We start from the raw sequence: 20,893 nt of genomic DNA on the forward strand, positions 1-20,893 counted from the left end.
TCTCTCTCTCTCTCTCTCTCTCTCTCTCTCAATGTATAAAACAAAGAAATAGACAGAAGACAACACTGCCTCTTGTAAACAATGGGTAATCATTCACTAGTCTCAGGGGTAAGTAGTCCTCTTTAGAAACACGGAGCTGTTCTTATAGGCCAAGTAGCCCACCCTTTTTGCCTCCCTCTCTGACTACATACAAAAGGAGGGGTCCTTACCACTCCGGGTAATGATTGGTCCAGCAGACAGGACCGCATTTCCAGAAGTGCTCTGCGGGGCCCAAGTTGTCCAGCTCTGAGCGTCTCTCCTTTTTCTGTTGCCACAAATCTGAGGTGTTAATGAAAACAAATGAAATTCCACCCCAGCACAAAATTGTTTCTTTATGGCCATTTGGAAAGCAGATTCTTTTGGAAGACATACCACATGTTTAATTTTATTCATTTCCTTCTGTGCATTTATTTAATTACTTTGCATATAAATACTACAGCGTTTCTTCTCCTAGCTTGGACCACATTTCTTATTTCCTCCCTGCTGTAATTGTGCACCGCCTCATTAGTTTACATAGCTCAACAGCTCTCCTGAAAACGAGCTGTGTTTATCAAACTCTGCCACTTTTATTTCTCTCAAGCCTTTAATAAATTCTTCCTTAAATGTTGGTCAGCACGGGCCCAAAATAATGTGGACTCTGCTTTTGCCTTCATCTGATCCAGTGAGTTAAGACCAAACGAATCAATGAGTGGAAGAAATAACTTTATATTTACACATATATTAGGGATAAATATAAACATTAAAGCTAATTTAAATTTGAAAAACTACTAATGTTTGTTTTCTGGTTAATATTAATGTAATTCTGGGGAGCCTGTCTAAATAAAGAGTTCTGGATTTCTACAGTTTAATGGTGGCTGCATCCCATTTGATCCAGCTCTTTCAGAGACTTTAACTTTTGATTGAAAGTACTCCTGAACCATCTAGCACTAATCTGTCTTCTAGAACCAGCCCAATCCTCGTGTTTCCCTCCACCTTCTGCCCCTCCTACCCTGTTACCTGTATCTGTAACTTCTAAGCATCCTTGGTATGGACTGTCTCTCACACTTAGTCTTTGCCCTGCTGAGGCTCACTCATTCTCAAAGTCACCAGCCAGGTCATCTCTTCCTATCCAACCATTGTCCTCTCCTTTCTAAACGGTCAATCACTCCACTTACTGCAACCCACATACTTATCTGCCTTTGCTACTATTGCGTTTGTTTTGTTTTTTGGCCATTCTTTCTTGATCCTAACAGCTAAGCCAATTGAATCCAAATCCAGGATAGCTTCTTCACTTCCTACCCAGCTTGGCACAAAATAAACACGATAAATCCTTACTGACTGAACAATCAATTCATGGCTCACCCTGACCTATGACTTTCCTGGGATCTAGTAGTCTTTTAGCTTAGATTAATTCAGTGACTTAAAGTAAAATTGCTTATAGACATACTGGCATGAGGAGAGGACAGTCGTCGGCTCTGCAGAGTTTCGTGAGGCAGTGCAGGAAGACAGTGGACATTTTTTGATTCTTATGTTTTACAAAACGGAAGACTTCAAACGAAAACCGGCCCCGCTGGCTTCTGCCATTTTCAATGACAGTGGTCTGAGGATCTTTGTCACAGCTACATTTGAGGGGATCAGAAAACAGGGCATCATTGGAAAGTACCAATCACCTGGGACTTATGGATTAGTCTGCCTGATTCAAAGGGCACTCTCATTACATTAGAAGCTAGAAACATGAATTTTCGCAGATAATGGGAAGGATACAAAGAAATCAAGTAGTTGTGATGAGTGATGGTAGATGTAAAATGTAAACAGAGCAGTTTCTGACCATAGGCTAACATCAGGGTTAGGAGCACCACACTGTTCCAGGATTCAAAGGTCCAAATGATGCAACATAAACATCATGAAACCTCCCTCCCAGCTCCACACCGCACTCACATGTAAACCCTACAGGGGAAAATGATTGTACATATTTTGTATTGTCCCAGAATATTTGAAAATAAGGATATATTCATATAATAAAATATTATTTTAGTACATTTTACATAAACCATTTCATTCTACAGATACCCTCATCACTATTTTTAAACAAAGGTAGAATGTTCCAGTATACACAAAAGCTAGAATATTTTTGGTCAATTCCTTATTTAAGAACAATTTATTTCTTTGATCATTCATTATAATACAAAAACTAATGAATACTAAACCTGTACAAAATATCACACATATCTCTAAGGTAATTTAATATATTTACCACATTACCTTCTATGAATGTTGTTTCATTTGGAGATATATATATATGTATGTATATATACATACATATATATACATATATACATGTCATATATACATATATATATAATTCAGTTATTTTCTGCTTGATTGACAGTAATAAGGAAATATTCCCATATAATTTTAATGTATACTGTTCATACTATAAATGAATTTGTCTTTTCATATACACTGTAAACTGTGTATTTCCTTTGCCAAATTCAACTATGGCATTCTCCTTTCTGATTCATATAAGATTTTCATGTAGTAGGGAGAATGGTTCTGCATTTGATACATATATTGCATTATTACTCAAAAGTTTTAGAATTATTTTATATATTTGTTCTGCTACTTCTAAATCTGAGTTTTATGTATTTTAAATTAATAATCTATTTGGGGTTACTATGCTGTATTGAGTGAAATATAAAACTGATAGTTTTCTTACAATTATTAATTGTTTTGAGGTTTTCTTTTTTGTTTAAATCCCTGTTCATCCTCTCTCTTTTGGAGCACTATACTGCACTGAAATTTCCTGTTCTGAGATCTACTTCTAAATTTACCACTCAATACTTTTTTTCTAGCACACCTCCACATCCTTGCTAACATTAGAACTATTTCTGTGAGATCTAGTAGACCACACTCTCTGCATCTTACTCCCTACCTCATAGTTGGCATTTTCTAGGTATCAGTCAGACATTTCTTTGACACATTAGCCTGTGACTCTTCTCAATCTTTTCCCTAATGTATTTTAAATTATTAGTGTATCTCCTTTTGAACCCAAGAAGTAGTTCTGCATTTTATGAACATCCAAGTGACAAAGACATTCTGTTTTATGATATCATTATGTCTCTCTATATATACCATTGTATATGTGTGCATATACATGTTTATACATGTGTATCTATTTGTGTGTGTGTATATGTATGTGCTTGTGTGTGAGTATAGGTACTTGTATGTGTGCATGTGTGTATGAGTACAGATGTGTGCATGTGCTTGTGAGTCTGTATGTGCTTGTATGTACATGCATGTGTGTGTAAGTGTGTGTGTGTGTGTGTGTGTGTGTGTGTGTGTGTGCGTGTGTGTGTGTGTGTGTGTGTCTGAATGTACATGCCCACAGAGTCTAGAGGTTGGGATCAGGTGACTTTCTCAATCACACTCCAACTTGCTGTTTGGAACATATTCTAATTTTCTAATCTCAGTTAAGATTCCTAAGGGATAAAGTCTCCAACTTTTATTACAAGCTTGGCTATGTCTTTCTTAGTTTTTCCAGTTTCCCCTTTAGGAAACATTAAATTTTATCTTGCACATATTTTCAGTAAATCAATGTGATGGGTTTTTTTTTTGTTTTGTTTTGGTTTGGTTTGGTTTGTGGGGTTTTTTTCTGGAAAGTATTCGTAAATTATATTTTTAAACAGTGTTCTATTATTTTAGACTCTTAAGTAGGGATTTCAGGGTAATATAATTTATATATTTTATATAGTATGTACACACACAATGAAAATAGACATGCATAAATACATGTTTTAATCCATTTACATACTTTTTGTCTGTCATTTTACATCAGTCTCCTCTTTTTTGTCTTTGCTGTTTCTTTTTATTTACATTTATTACTTTTATCTTCCATGCTTCATGTTCTATTACTACATGGTTCTATTCATGTGAATATATTCTAGTGACATTTATTTCCACCTTAAACTTGTCCAGTTCCCCTTTCCTATCATCTGTACTTTTCTTTCCAGTTTTATATTTTATTTTCCTGGGTCCTAACAATTTGAACATTGCCACTGAAGTTACTTTTTAGTAATTTTAAAATTAGTAGCGAGATGCTAAGTTACAAATGTTTTCTATTCTGTGATATTTCTTTGTGATGAATTTACATTTAAAACTATTTTTATGTCATTTTCAGTAATTTGTTTATTTTAGTGCTTTGCAACATTGCAAAGAAATGGTTTCTTTGATATTGTTTCTGTCTTAAGTATTGGTATTTAGCTAGACTTGTTACTTTCAGGGGTTCCTAAAGTAAAGTAGAATGGTAAAGACCCTCTTCAAGGTTTCTCCAGTTCAAGGTCTCCATTCTTCTGTTTTAAAGTGATAGAAGAAGTGTTCAGCTGCATTGTAATGCCATAGCTGAATTTTCCTTACCCTGCTGAGTTTTAAGAGATTCAGAAAATTCATTGACTCTCCTGGACTCCAAGAGTAGGGAGGACATTCACAGGTGAGTCTTTTACCTTTCTAATGAGTTTCTTTCCTTCAATTTAACATGATCTACCACTATGGAGTCTCCAGGAACTCTCCCCAACATCACTTCTAATGTTCTCCAGCCCTGGCAACTGTTGGACCTCAGCCCTGCTGCCAATATCTCCAATTCAGAGGAGACTCCTTCTCACCACATTCTTTAGAGTCACTTCTATAATTTGCACTCAGCAGCAGTACTCTTTTTTTTATTGGATATTTTATTTATTTACATTTCAAATGTTATCCCCTTTCCTGGATTTTCCTCCAGAAACCCCACTCTTCCATGCCCTTGTCCTCTGCTTCTATGAGATGCTCCTCCTCAAACCCACTCACTCCCACCTCACAGCTCTGGCATTCCCCTACACTGGGGAATTCATCCTTCACAGGACCAAGGGCTTCTCCTCCTATTGATGCCGGACAAGGCCATCCTCTGCTACATATGATCCCTCCATGTGTATTCTTTGGTTGGTGGTTTAGTCCCTGGGAGCTCTGGGGGAGTCTAGTTGGTTGATATTGTTGTTCTTCCTATGGGGTTGCAAACCCCTCAGCTCCTTCAGTCCTTTTCCTAACTCCTCCATTGGGAAGCCTGTGCTAAGTCCAATAGTTGGTTGCAAGCATCCGCCTCTGTATTCATCAAGCACTGACATAGCCTCTCAGGAGACAGCTATATCAGGCTCCTTTCAACAAGCACTTCTTGGCATCCACAATAGGGTCTGGGTTTGGTGTCTGTATATTGGATGGATCCCCAGTTGGGGTAGTCTCTGGATGGCCTTTCCTTCACTCTTTGCTCCCCGTATTTCCTTTAGACAGGATTCCTTCTGGGTTAAAATTTAGAGATGAGTAGGTGACCCTATCCCACAGCCGGGGCCTTGCCTAACCTCTGGATATGGTCCCTACAGGTTCTCCCTCCCCATGTTAGGTACTTCAGCTAATTTCACCCCTGTTGGGTTCTGGGAACCTCTTGCTTTACTGGCATCTGGGACTTGCTGGTGGCTACACTCAGTTCCCCATTCCCCATTGCTACACACCTCTATTCAAATTCCTGACCCTCTGTCTATCATCCCTATCTCATCTTTTCCCCTTCCCCTCCTCTCTTTCTCCCAAGTCCCTCCCACCCTCTACCTCCCATGAGTATTTTGTTCCCCCTTATAAGAAGGACTGAAGCATCCACATTTTGGTCTTCCTTCTTGAGCTTCATTTGGTCTATGAATTTTATCTTGGGTATTCCGAGATTTCAGGCTAATATCCACTTATCACTGAGTGCATACCATGTGTGTTCTTTTGTGACTGGGTTACCTCACTCAGGATGATATTTTCTAGTTCCATCTATTCACCTAAGAATTTCATGAAGTCATCGTTGTTCATAGCTGAGTATTACTCCATTGTGTAAATGTACCACATTATCTGTGTCCATTCCTCTGTTGAAGAACATCTGGGTTCTTTCCAGATTCTGGCTATTATAGATAAGGCAGCAGCAGCCCTCTTTTACCCTCTAAAATTTCCAATAGAAAACCCAAAATAATTCGGAAGTTGTCATTATATACTATATTTATCCTATAAGCTCATGATCACATTAGATATGATTCATCTGTGATGATTATAGAAATGTTGGTAAACAAATGTCAAATCAAAATGATAACATAGTCTTTCCACTTATAAATACTCACAGTTAACAGCTTTCTATATGTTAGTCTCATTATATACAAAGGTATGTATGCCAGTTGTTAAGCTCTACTTCTTAATATGCTAACATTTTTATTTTCTGGAATGAAAGTATCAAGAGGATGAAAGGGCAAAATTATAAAATAATTTTCATTTAATAACTCACCATATTATAGCTGTACCAATGTGACCTCCTTGACTAACTAGTTCCTGGCTCTCAGTCATTCACTGGGTCATTTTTTTTTATTGCTGTGCATGTACTCTACTCCTGTGCTCTACAGTTTTACTAAAACTGATAGACTACAATATCATAAATACTGAAAAATATGCTTCTAAATTTGGAAGGGTCAAATCAAACAACATGAACTCCTTTAACCCTTTTCATATACTCTGACTTTTTTTCTCCAAAACCTAGCTGAGATGAACACTTCCAGCAATCTAATATATTAAAAGTGGTAGTTTGGCCATATACTCGGAGCACCATCTTAACCTTGATTAGCCAATAAAGCACATTCTTTGGTTTCCCATTATGCTTCACCCACCATGTGTCAATAACTGCAATGATGTGAGCCAAGTGCACTTTACAAGTGTGATTAGAAGACATTGCTTATCTCTCAAGTCTGTTCTGCTGTCAGATAAAAATGCTGAAAGGGAGCTGGAATGATTGAATGGCTTTATGATCAATGTCTCCTTTCTTTAGACATAGATTGCATCACTCTATCACTGTCTATTGGGGAACCAAGTTGAAGTTATTGGCTCTGGTTAGAAAAAAAAAAAGGAGTAGCAGGCTATATTATACTTTCATATTAAATACTGATAAATGAACAAAAGTGCTTTAGGATCTAAATTTTCCAACCATTACTTTAGTTTTACTGTCCTTTTGACATATGATAAGATGGATAACTCCCAATAAACAATACCATCCTGTTGCTCTCTTTTATTGAGAACGATAACCTTACTGTCCTTAGTACATAAGACTGTGAAATATCCTGTATTTCCTAAAAATGAATAGAACATTGTTAGTAGATGTAACTTAATTACAATTCTCCTTCTACAACAGACTTATCAATATTTTGTGTTGCAAACTGTTTTTAACTCTTGTACTGCAGTCAAAAAGTTCAAATTGTAGAAGTTTAAAGAATTGTATAAATTATTGTCTGACCTATATACTACATTTTAATTTTCTATAATGTGGTCTTTGGTTTCAGAGCAAGACTTAGAAACCTACCTAAGGAAGAGATCATATCGAGTATCATCATTTGGATTCCCAGATGGGGTTGTATAGCAATAATCCATTAAAACATTCCATCTGCAGAAAGAAACAAACATGATCTGATGTGAGAGTCCTCCTAGAGTGTTGTTGGTAATCAATCCAAGGAAAGTATTAGCCAACTTCTTAACATTTGGATTATATTTTCAAGATTTGCTATTTACAAAAGTTCCTTGTTTATTAAACATTTCTCTAATAACTATGTATTAAAATTCTGCAACAATTGTCAAGTGGAATGGAGATAAGTGTTGCAAATAACAGGAGAGAAGGCAGGTGGATGGTCAAAGCCTGAAGAAACAAAACTGCAAAGTCAATTGTACTGCTACCCAGGTACATTTCAGTATGAATCATGCTGTTTAAAGAAGTTACTCTAATGCCATAAAAATATAGTCATAATGACATAGATAATGTGTTTAGTATATGAATTGACTCAATAGGATTAGGAGTGGGATTTCCTGATAACATTTTATTAGTAGAAGCCATGAGGATACATAACTTTATTCCATAGGTTGTATTATAGTAAGATTTTATGACTTTCATCATCTCAGTGCTTTGCATTGTATATATATGTGTGTGTGTGTGTGTGTGTGTGTATACATATATATATGTATATATATGTAACTAATATGAAAAGAAATTCCTACAGTTGGAAAAATTACTTTAAACAGTTGCATGCTGCATAATCCATGGTTAGAGGGATAGGGAGAATGTGAAGTCACACCCACTTCAACAGTATACAAATCTCCTAGAGAGTTCCAAATTTAAAACATAGTCTTCACCCCACAGATAAACCATCATCTGTTACATAGTTTTAAAGAGTTGAATTGGATCTTCAGTATTTAAGTTCTCATATAGGGGTCAGGGTTTTTTGTTTATTTGTGGAGCTTTTTGCTTTGTTTTAATTTGGTTCTTATTTTAAACAATGTCATGATATGATCCCTTTCAGTTCTGAAGTTTTTCTTTTTTTGAGGTTTTTTTTCATAGAAAGTTGAAGTGAATGTTCTGGACAGAATCAAAAATACAGATTTGGTTTGTATTTATTTATGTGCCGAGTTCTTTCTGAAAACTGTTTAATATAATATAATTTTAGTACAGATTCTTACTATGACAGTTATTTTAGGAATTTTAAATATACCGACAGAGCCAATAAAAAAATCACAGTTGTAGCAAATGACATTGGAAATCTAGAACATTCTGGCATCCCAAAAGATCTCCACATAGCCTCTTTCAGTCATTACTCCTGTTTGTTTACGGGAAGCCTTGCTATTTCACAATTAATGACACAAAATGAGTAGAACTCCCTTAGCCCTTATAATTTGTTGTTATTTTTATTAGTATGACTTAATAGTGTGGCAATGACCATATATTTCAAGTAAGACTTCAGAACGAATAAGTTAAAATTATGACTGGGGACAGCTCAGTAATTTAGCTAATCAAGGTAAGGGTGCAGAATTACCTGCCATCCAGATTAGTAGCTTGCACAGCTGCAAACACTTTGGTTTTCAAGGGTAATCCTATGCTCGGGATAATTAATTGCTCTCTGTAGGTTGAATCCTAATGATGAAATAATAAATAATCAACATGTCATTACTTTTCTATCAATAGAAACTCTAATACTTAAAATTGTTAAAGAAACAAAGATCATTCAAATCAACATATATTTACATAATTGACCCCAAAGGGATTTATTTCACCTTCATGTTGGCAAAAATTCTCCAAACGCAGATGAATACAAAAAGTTGATTTTGGTGCATATATATTGTCTTGTTTACATGGCTTAATCACGTGTGATGATTAATATTTAGTACATGTAAATTGTATTAAATAGTTAATGGTTAGTATTAGTTTGTTTAGTATTCAACTCCCAATATTGTGTTGATTTAAATTAGGACTCCATTTACTTTTATTAGTCTCTAATTGAAGTTTTCTTTAATTAAATATGCTTCAATTGAAGCCTTTCACTCTTGAAGTGCCAGGTGCTCATTTTGTGTAATCTTTCATTTATCTAGAATCACTTCTCATTTGATAATCTAAAATTACCAAAATTTAACTTAAAGCAGGGGGTTAGGGGAAGAGAGAGACAGAAACAGAAACAGAGAGAGACAGAAAGACAGACAGAGAGACAGAGAAGGTAAGATAGACAGAGGAGAGACCAACATAATCTCTGTGTTGTCAAAATTTTTGCGATAAAAGACTTGTTTCCTTTTCCCTAAAAATTTTAGAGCAATTCTAAATAACTTATACCTATCAGCCCCCAACATTGCAGTAAAGTAGCAAAGTAGAAATTCAAAAGTTGTATCTGTAAGTTGATGATGAAGAGAAATAAAGAAAAATATAAACTGCCAAAGGAAAAAATCCTCAAAATCTAAGTAAATAATTTAAATTTCAAAAATTAGTTTCCCTAAAATTAATAACTCAAAATATTTGTTGTTTTATAGCAATTTGCCATTCACTGTGAAATTTTAGTCACCAAAGGATATGGAGCATATCTCATTTACTTGGTTGGACAAAAGCAGCATATTTAGAATTTTTAACATTAAAACAGTAGGGTTTGGCTCTATGGCATTTGAAAGAGTTGCATCCATGAGGGGACGTTCCATTTTTGAGACAGACAGATACACTAGAGACTGCATGACACATTGGTGGAAAGGTAAGCCTCTGTATTTCTAATTATTGTCCACACTTATGTGATAAGTAGTGATGGCTTCTATAACACTGTAGAGAGCTAGTACATTTATTCATCATGTTTCTGGATTTCTTTTCCAATGTCTTCAAGGAAATTTCAATTCATTACCCATCTTGCTCTTGCATCTTATGTTTACATTAATATTGTCCCAAAGAATGCTGACTTTCTTCATAAGAAATAAGCTCATAAAATATTTGCAAATAACACACATCCCTTTTGTGGCTTGGTCATGAGTCACTATGTTTTTCTTGTCACTGTTTGCATGCCCCTATTTATTCAGCCACTCATCAAACACTAATAGTTAGATACAATTCAAATTCAAAAGGCATCTTGCTTTCTATTTTACAAGGAAATAAACAGTTACTTTCTTATTACACAAAGAGAGGGCCACAATTCTAGTTAAAAAAATTAATGCATAGAAACTTCATCTTCAAAAAAAGTTACTTTTTTATAAATATAACTTTCTCAAGCACATAGACTGTGTTCTAATAAACATAAACATGACAGAAGGAAGAAAGCTGTATCCAGACAGTGTACAACTCTTTCTGTCCTAACATCAAACCAGAGAAAAGAGTTCAGCATTAGGTGTGTAAAATAAATTCCAAATATGTCTAGGGATGAATGGATATATAGATAGATATAGATATAGATATAGATATAGATATAGATAGGTATAGGTATATGTATAGGTATAGATATAGATATTGATATAGATATAGATATAGAAAAGAGAGAGAAAGAGAAAGAGAGAGAGAGAGGAAATATGACTCCTAATGGCTGCAAATGACACTAAAATTTAAATACTACAATAAGATTACATTGAGTGACTAAATAGTATTACCAAAAATAAATAATAAATGTGCTTTGGAATGAATTAATGAAAGTATTCCAACATTTTCTTTTCTAATATAAATTCCTAATTTTTAATGTCTTATTGTACAGCAAAATAATATGATGTTAGACAAGTTTGGGACAATGATGCTTATATATGAGCACAATTATTGATGCATGTCCTTCTATGATTTTCAAGATTCATAGAACATACACTTAAACATAATATCACCATTAGCTCACAGAAATGTCTCTACACTAGTTCCTTTTTTTAACTAATAAACCATACTAGTAAAAGTTATAATAAGAGATGAAATGTTTACAGGGGTGTAGAGATGTGTTAGAAAGTTCTATTTTTTTTTCATTTAGTCAAATTGTCTATAAAACTAAATTTGCTTTTAAGAAATAGTAAACCTGTTAACTTTAGAGAAAATGTAAAACCTTCTCTATGAGGAGGGCTCAGTGGTTCAAAGTCTTACTGCAGAGCATGACATGACTCATCCCCTCCAAAGACTCATAAACATGGTAGCAGAACTGTAATTTTAGCATTCAAGAAGCATAGCATGGGATCCCTTGAGCAAGCTAGCTAATCAGACTAGCTCCATTGACAAGCTCTGAGTTTAACTGAAAGATCTCGACTTAGTAAATAAAGCAGGAAAAAAATGGGGCAAGACTGTTGACAATCTGCCAGTAACTTCTACACACACATCTATGCATCACAAATACCCATGCATACATCATACACAGAGACACATTAAAAAAAACCCTACTTTTTAGAAATGATTAATTGGTAAGGAATTTTTACAGTTTAATTTTATTTTAATTTAATTATTAATAATTTAGTGACAATTAGTGATTAAAATTCAACTTTTGACACTTTTTAATTTACAGTATGATAAAAAGTGATTACCTTCTACTATGGAATTGAAATATGAAGGTTAATAAAAGTTATAAACTTTTATTTGGCATCAACAAAAACTCTGTAGGAATATGCCTGGGCCACAGGACTGTCACATAATTTCTAGTTATAAAGATATTTTAACATGAAGATTGTACTCTCTCAAATGTTTGATTTTCTGCCTTTCCAGTGGAAAAAAATAGTTTAATTTCACAGAAAATAGAGATACTGAGTGGTATATGGATTTTGGTTGATTGGTTGGTTGGTTGATTGGTTGATATTCCAAGACAAGGTTTCTCCCTGGCTGACCTGGACTCACTTTGTAGACCAAGCTGTCCTCAAACTCACAGAGATTTGCCTGCTTCTGCCTTCCTGTACTGGGATTAAAGGCATGCACCACTGTGCCTGGTTCATATGGATGTATTTTTTTCACTATGTTGATAATGAAAATCCTCATCTCTGTCTCACTCAGTAAGTATTGATGGTCAACCTCAATTCTTTCTCAGAGAATTTACACACAGAACTCAACAGAGATAATTCTGCAATTTAAGTCTACTTCTTCTAAATATTGAACACAAAAATTATAAATAAATGGCCATACTCTGAATAAAATGTCTGTACATAGTTGCTAAATATATAGAACCAAATTGATTCTCAGGAAAAAAAGTTTACAAATGACATAAAGGCAATCTTCAGCACCACACATTTTAATGTGTTGTTTAGAACTCTGTGGTGTCAAACTACAAACTTATAAACATGATTTTTTTAAATGTCTTTGCAAAATGTCCTACTACAATATTTATAGCTCATTATATTCAACGGATAAAGCGCTGACTTTTAAATCAGTTGCATGAATTATAACTCAGTGCCATGATGACATGAATAATAATGCAAAAATCAGATTCATAATTTACAAAAATGTTGGTTGATAGATTGAAAAATTGATATTTAAATCAGGCATTTAAAATGTATGAATAAAAATTTTAATCAACATGAAAATATCATTTGGGGGATTAATGTTACACTTATAAATAGAAACCCATGTATTTTTCACGTGTTGCTGCCACTCTCGATATTTACATGACAAAAGTTTAGACAATACTATGTCATCAGTACAAATTATTTCAGATGTGACAGAACTGTCATCAGCCAGAGCCCATGTTCAAAATATTAACACATTCACCACCAATGATGCCTCCGAGAGATGAGTCATTTGAACTGTGTGTATCTTTGTCTCACAAGCACACTACTCTCCAAATCTTAACCCTGACTATGAACACACACACACACACACACAAATACACGGACACACGGACACACAAAAAAAAGAGGGGGGGAGATGCAAGATGGATTCTTGGAGTAACTATTACAGAATTGCATTTATGGTATGAAATTTCAATCATTTATCAACTTTTAGAAAATTTAATGGAGCTTGTAGCACACCTTTATAACTAAGATATATGAAAATGAAAACAAGATGGATAAATGTTACGAAAGTGCAGCAGGGATAATGTGACTTTCAGTAGGTTTTTATAGAAATGTCATTCACATAAATGACTCCTCACAACAAAGAAAGGGAAAAAAGTCTTTCACCCATCAACTTACGTTATAAAGGAGCAAGTTCAAAGTGCTGACAAATGTCCCATTGTTCTCCCTCACAGAAATAGCAGCTGAGGACCTAAAACCAATTTGAAAGAGGGAAAACACGAATGAGATTTTAAATTAAAAGTTTTATTTATACCTAAATGTTAGATTTTAGACAATAAACTCTTGAGTTAACTTGACATACATTTAACTAGGTCTGCAATAGGTATAGTGTTTAAATCACCAATATGGCAAGTTATTAAAAAGCAAGGGAAATCAAATGAAGACAGACTGTCATTTATGATCCCTTTTATTGATAAAATCATCTTTTTATTTGGCATTACATATGTAAGATTTTTTTTACAGGAAAACTAATTTCCTAAGAACTTAAATTTGAGGTAAATAGAATTTCATCAATTTTACAAATTGATGAAAAAAATCTCTGATGTCAGAGATTTGGTTACCTTTGTTCATACTAGAGCAAACAGCATATGGTAAGTAGCTGAGTTTTAATAAACATTGATTAAATAAATGAACAGGTTCCTTAAATATGCCAGGTGAGGACAGAATGAAGGATGGTTCTTCTACATCTTTATCCTCAAGGCCTTCCCACACTTAAGCTTTGCCTTTGACTGAGGCAGATACCATCAAGGTGCTATGAAAAACTCTTCTACTTTTAGCCCTAAAACAAAAAGTAGCTTCCATATGCTCATGTACTAAGATTAAACCATAAATAGACCTTACAATAAAAAAAAATGTCAAGGGCTGGAGAGATGGCTCAGAGGTTAAGAGCACTGACTGCTCTTCCAGAGGTCCTGAGTTCAAGTCCCAGCAACCATATGGTGGCTCCCAACCATCTGTAATGAGATCTGACTCTGACACCCTCTTCTGGTGTCTGAAGACAGCTACAGTGTACTTACATATAATAGCAAATAAATAAATCTAAAAGAAATGTCAAAATAGAGAGAAAAACTTTCATTCAGTTATTCCACTTTGTCAAAAATAGTTGACAAATTTAGGTGATTATGTTGTAGACATATTGCATCTTCATGTGTGTATTTTTGGAAATGATAAACAAGGATGTAGATATATTCCAAAGCTTCACTTTTTGTCTAAAATTCCTTGGGCCTGTGTCATGCTGTCCTTCTCCCTTCTGTAAATAGTCATAGGAATTCAGGGTCTGGAGCTAGAGAATCCAGTAGTGAAGGCAAGTGACAGTTGGGTCAAGTAGGACCCGGAAGTACAGTAACCAGGTGCCTTATGGATTGGAGACACTACAACACTTCAGAACTACATAAACACCTATAGTTTTTGTGCATAGGACAAAATATTGCTAAATAGACAGATCATAACTATATAGATAGATGATTGATGATAGATAGATAGATAGATATGATAATGATATGATAGATGTTGATACATAGTTGATGTAGAATGATTGGTTGGTTGGTTGATAAATAGAATATAGATGATAGGTAGGTATGTAGATAGATAGATAGATAGTTATATGATAGACAGAGAGGATAGACAGATGATAGATAATATAGATTATTTGATAGAGAGAAGATAAATAGACAATGATAAATAGTTATAGATATATTGACTGATGGAAGACATAGAGATAGGAGACAGATGATAGATAGATAGATAGATAGATAGATAGATAGAGAGAGAGAGAGAGATAGAGATAGAGATAGAGATAGATGATAGGTAGTAGATAGAAAATAGATTGGTAATAGAGATGATACATAGTTGAATCAATGCTATGCTCCAATACATTGTTTTAGTCTGACTACAAGTCTATCAAAAATAAAAAACCAGCAGAAAGACAATATAAGGGAAAAAAAAGAATAAACATGAACTCACGAAGCAAGCTGGGTGTTATTAACCAGGTATTCCAATGGATAACTACAACTAAATTTGTAAAGGAGCCCAGGAAGGTAGCTGATAACTGTTGGCGGGTCTGGAGTATCAATATATCCGGAAATATTTCCTATCTGTACTGAGGTTGCATTTCCAGAAGCACCAACACCAGGAATTGTGGACACCTATTAGAACAGCAGATCAAGTTAAATAATTAAATGTTTGTATATGCAAATATATACACCTTATATGCAAACAACACATTATGACAGCCTATTTCTCATTTTGGTTTAGTTGTAACCTCCTATGGATTTGAAATTATACATATCTTATAAAATGTATAAGTGACAATGTATCTTTTACCCTCAATGGAATTTTATGTATGCCACAGACACGACTCCTATTTATTTCAAAAGAAAGGAAAAATAACATATACAGAAGTTAACAATTTTCAAAAGCCTCATTGATTAATTCCAATGTTTTCGGTGACTTAAGCTCTGTTTGGTACATTAGTTTTGTAGCTCCAGACTTTTTCATTGTTACCATTGCTGCTGCTGCTGCTGCTGTTGCTGCTGTTGTCGGATGCATGTGGCATGAAGGCTGTGACACACGTACGGGGTTCAGGGGACAACGTTATGTAGCTGGTTCTTTCCTTCCACCTTTCTTTCACGAGAATGCAGATCTCCACTCTCCGCCTGCTGAAGCATCTCACCAGCCTATAGACTTTCACGCTGAATACAATACTCCTGTACCAAAGCTCTCCTTGCTCTCGCCTTTGAGCTTATTCCTTCGGCCATTTCTCTCCTTCTCACCTCATCAGTACCTATTACCCGTTTATAACATCGCATCTTCCCCAGAAAGCCCCGCGACTTACTCACATGCATTAATTCTATGTAGCACTTGGTTACCCTGCTTGCTTTGTATTCCCTTAGCCATCATGAAAACGCCTGATGGACTGGACCCACCTCGGTCTTACATTTGTGTCTTCAATGCAGCACCGTGCTCTGGGTCTTACACATAATTTTGAACAAATAAATACAAGTGCTAAATTTACTAAGGATTAGACTTTCCAGTATTTTGTTTGGAGGATCATGGGATTCCCATTCTCAGGCAAATTTCAAGGAGACCATGAACTCCTAGAAATTCTAGAGAATATTCCTTACATTTGTGTGCTCCTAACACTGCTTAGCTTTCCTTGTATTCTCAAATTTTACTAAAATTGAAGCACAATCATCATAGGAATAATATTTACGAATTTCATAAAACTAAGAAAGGACACAGTTGCTCCCTCACTATGCCAAATATAACACAGAGTTCACTGAATACTTTGAGGAGATATTTCTGAAATAAGTAATACAAAATATTCAATAATAGAATAAAGTCTATGCATGAGCCTAATGGTACACAGGTAGGGCTAAGGCAAATACCTAGCCTATGCATGAGGCAAAAATCGGTAGGAAGAGAACACTTGTTTTAAAACTAATCCAGTGATGCAGGAAACTATTTACTTTTTCTTGTGTAGGAATGGCCTCCAAGGAGGCTTCAAAGCTAGTGACATCCAAAGTAAAATATAAAAATTAAAAAAGTCTTCTCTTCCTTCAACCACTTGCTTAGGTGAGGATGCACACACACACACACACACACACACACACACACACACACACACACACACACACCACTTTTTTAAATCCATCAGCATTCCCCCTATCTGCAGACCTGGGAGCTGAGGACCAAACTCAGGGCCTTATGCTTGCCACTCTACCACTGAACTAAATCCCCAACCCCAATTCACCAGCGTTCTAAATGTGAAAAGCACACATGTGCAGAATAGTATTTCCCCTGCCTTTTGTTCTGGGTTATAGTCTATCAAATGAGGCAAAAGTGACTTCAATCTCTGACAGTGAGGCTTTGAAATATGATGGGAAGAAGGGAGATTCTGTTGGTCCCTACCTGCGCTCTCACCACTAGGAAACAAAACATACAATAATCAACTAAGCACCTTCTCCCTTAGGCCTGCTTCATAACCTCTGTGAACACAACTTAAGAGAGATGAATAAACGTTTTTAATAAAAAGAGTAAACAATACACAGTCTGCAGGCTTAGGAATGGTCATGGGCACAATATTCTAACTGCCCTTTGGAATAAGGTAAAGAACGAGATTCAAATAAATCTCTTTTCCTTTCTTCTCGCCTCCACCGAGTCTTAGAAACCATGCCCAGAGAAAAATCAGGCCTTCCTTTTTCATTCCTAGAAATAAGTTTTAAAGAATGAAAGCCATTTTTTCTTCTTTTAATGTATTAAGCAATTGTGTCTATCATCTCACTTTTGTTAAGATTTATTGATAAGATGATATTTGAGCAAGCATAGCACTAGGTAAAATATAATATAATTAATGCTTCCACTAGATATTTTTAATTTCAATTAATTGTAATTCCCTGGAGTGTCAATTTTTTCTTTACTTCTATTTTTGGTGAGTGAATTCATAAAACGGTGAATGATATTAATTATGAATTCTCAGTCAGAGTAAAAATGTTTTAAGCACTGCTTTGGTTATCAAAATAACTGGAAAGGGGCACTTCCAGAATTCTATGGGTAAAACTGGGTATAAATAAGCATTTTTTAAATGCAATGGGCAGTCCTACACCATGAAGAATTTCCTACAAGAACAGTCTTCTTTTACACAAAATTGATGGTGACTAGTCAAAGGTAAATATGAAAAAACGAGTTCAGGTTTCCCATTCTATCGTCAATGTTTCTTACTGAATGGAGTCATAAGACCTAGATCACAGCAAAGGAACAAAAAAAAAAAACATTCTTATGATCTGATGCACCCATAGGAGCATAAAGAATATGACTCGTTGTTAGAGATGTCCATCAATGTCAGTCTAACAGAATGGGGCTTAGAGGACCATAGCTGAACACATGCATCTCTCCAGCCCAGCTCCTATCAACAGAACCATTATCAGAAGACAGAATTGTATATTTAGGAGTTTAACCTTCAAACAGGCCAAAGGAAATGATTTGTTTGGCTTTATTGGAACTTTTTCCCCAAAGATAGATTGGGCTCTTGCTTATTTCATGAAACGGGGGCTTGTTTATTTATGACCTCAGGTATAGCACAGGATTTCATAGTAATCTTACCACTAAATTGTTTCCACAACCCTCCAAGGTGCTGAGATTAATGATGAAAATGACCACTGCTGGAAAGGTGTTGTTATTGATGAAGCCCCTGCAGTGGGAATCCCCATGCCTTCCATTCAGCGCCAGATCTGTTTCAGAATATCCCGAGAAAAGGACCGTGCAAAAATTAATCTTCATTGTGATGGCCTGCACTCCACAGTAGACACTGATGTCTCTTTCCGCTGAAGCAAAAAACACATAAAAGCAGAAGTAAGTCATAGAAGACAGCAGAGAGCAGGTGAATGACTTACGTGTTCTCTCCTTTATGAACCACCTCCTTTATGTAACTCATTTCTAGTCTTGATCCAATGTGCAAATTATTATGAGTAGTAATCACTGGTTTAGTATGTAACTGGAGATTGTTGACACATTCTGTGTCACCTCTGCTTCCTTGAGCCTGCTGTTCAAAGTATATACATGCAATGCCAGTCTAGCACTGTTGAATGACAGGAAAATTGAGTAGGGAAATCAGGTTACTGAGAAAATTTATAACCAGAGTAACTGAATTACTCAGATTTCCTGTCCAGAATAAAGTGCTACAAATGATGTGTTCTCTAGAGAGAAAGGAAGAGGTTAAAACCTGCCCTCCACCAAAATTATTCAGTGCTTTTTGTGTCTCATCCTATCCAGGACATGGAAACAAAAGCCACCTTGAATAGCCTCAGTTTACTTAGTGTACAGTAAATCATATTAGAGAAAGAAAATGAAATATAGTGTGCTGTTACTGTGTTTAAAAATGCATAGCTTGCTTTAAGAGAAAGGTGCCAGTGATACTGCATGCATTAGCTAGGCATAAAAAAGCAAAAATTTGCATGGTTCTCCATGCATCTGTGATTCATCAGAAGATATTCTAGACATGGGCACATGCATAAACACATATACACATGCACAGGTGCACACACACACATGCATATACAGGAAGAGAGAGAGTTTTCATATCTCTAGCAATTGTCCTACAAATAATAAAGGAACTGCATAGAAAAAGGAGAGTTCAGTGGATGAGTAATTCCTAACAGCAGATTTTACTTTTGCTGGGTTGTGCCCCATCCCAAGAAACAACATAGCAAAGCTCCAAATAATAATAATAATAATAATAATAATAAAGTCCTGCAGACTTTATTAGAAAATGGGACTGTTGAAAATCTAATTAGTTGAGTGATGATGAGGTCACCATGGTAAAGTGAGCTCCAGCTGAAGATGACAGATGCAGTTAGAGGATGGAGGAAGAACATGAGCTGCTGGCAGAAAGTGGAATGATGTGTCTGAAAGCCATGGTGTACACAAACTGTTTGAACATCATCACTGAGCTAAAGAGAAACACAAAAGATTGCTGTGCAGGCTGTTGAAAGGAGCCCAACCTGATGTTGAGTCTCTGGCCTTCAGAACTGTGAGATAATCATCCACGGTTTTAATTTACCTTGTGAGACAATATGTGTCCACTGTTTTTAAATCATTTTTCTGTGTGGTACTTTGCTATGTAAGTACTAGGAAATGAGTACCATACATTCACCATTTTCAACATGGATTCCCAGTAAGATGAAGAATCAAATCAGGCATCAAATTTACAAAATGTGGAAACAAACAAAGCAGATTATACCACTTGGATAAATTACCTTGATTATTTAAAAAGAAAGAAAAACTAAACCAAATAAAATAGTTTTGACATGTGATAAAGAATGTTCATCTAAGAATTGTGTAAATCTCATTCAAGATATTCAGCAAAGAATTTGCTTAAGTTAACTTAATCTTCTTAATAATGTCAGCAATAGATATTTATGAACTATGATTCTCTATACTTTTTTACTAGTAAAGTGAACTATATTTTGAGAAAGTGAATAACTCAGTATGGATGTTTGCATATTTGATAATAATTTCAATCTCATTTTAACTATGTGGAATAACCAAAAACCTTTTTGTGGGCAAAAGAAAAATAGTAGGGCTACGTGTTTGACAAAATCCTAATAATACATTCATGGATGGAAAAATAAAATTAATGAAGATATGTTTTGCCACTATAGAAAATAATAAGTACACTTAAACTGAGGCATAGGGCTGAAGCAACATTAACCACTTAAATACAATCGTAATTTTTAAATGTTCCTGTTCCTTAGAATAAAATAGTTCATTTTTGAGTATTTAAAAAGCATTTATTGAATATCTATAAACTATATTTGGTGTACTATTAATTCAACTATATCAGCTTGTTATTTACAGCCTAAAATACTGGTTGTTTCATTGAGGCCAAAGTTCACAGGTCAACTAGGTCTGCAAGATTCTCTGTCGTCTTTCACCTGCCTCACTCTGCATTCTCCTCTTGTACCATGCCTGCTCTCCACATTCATTAAGCAAAATGGTGTCCATTTGTTTAAAAGGTTTATACTAATTGATACATGCT

General features: G+C 35.2%; 1 protein-coding gene across 1 annotated transcript in view; it reads right to left on the reverse strand.

The window, feature by feature from the left end:
- Window positions 1-20,893, reverse strand: part of Zpld1 (zona pellucida like domain containing 1) — a 59,305-nt gene that overhangs the window by 8,534 nt on the left and 29,878 nt on the right. The window contains exons 4-10 of the mRNA XM_031364714.1: window positions 18,460-18,680; window positions 15,322-15,503; window positions 13,477-13,549; window positions 8,913-9,010; window positions 7,415-7,495; window positions 1,466-1,637; window positions 210-318 (exon numbers count right to left, since the gene is read on the reverse strand). Coding sequence (XP_031220574.1) covers window positions 210-318; window positions 1,466-1,637; window positions 7,415-7,495; window positions 8,913-9,010; window positions 13,477-13,549; window positions 15,322-15,503; window positions 18,460-18,680 — 936 coding nt within the window. The remainder of the gene's footprint in view (window positions 1-209; window positions 319-1,465; window positions 1,638-7,414; window positions 7,496-8,912; window positions 9,011-13,476; window positions 13,550-15,321; window positions 15,504-18,459; window positions 18,681-20,893) is intronic.

Source organism: Mastomys coucha, unplaced genomic scaffold (assembly GCF_008632895.1).
Source record: "Mastomys coucha isolate ucsf_1 unplaced genomic scaffold, UCSF_Mcou_1 pScaffold12, whole genome shotgun sequence".
In the NCBI taxonomy this organism is placed as follows: Eukaryota; Metazoa; Chordata; class Mammalia; order Rodentia; family Muridae; genus Mastomys; species Mastomys coucha.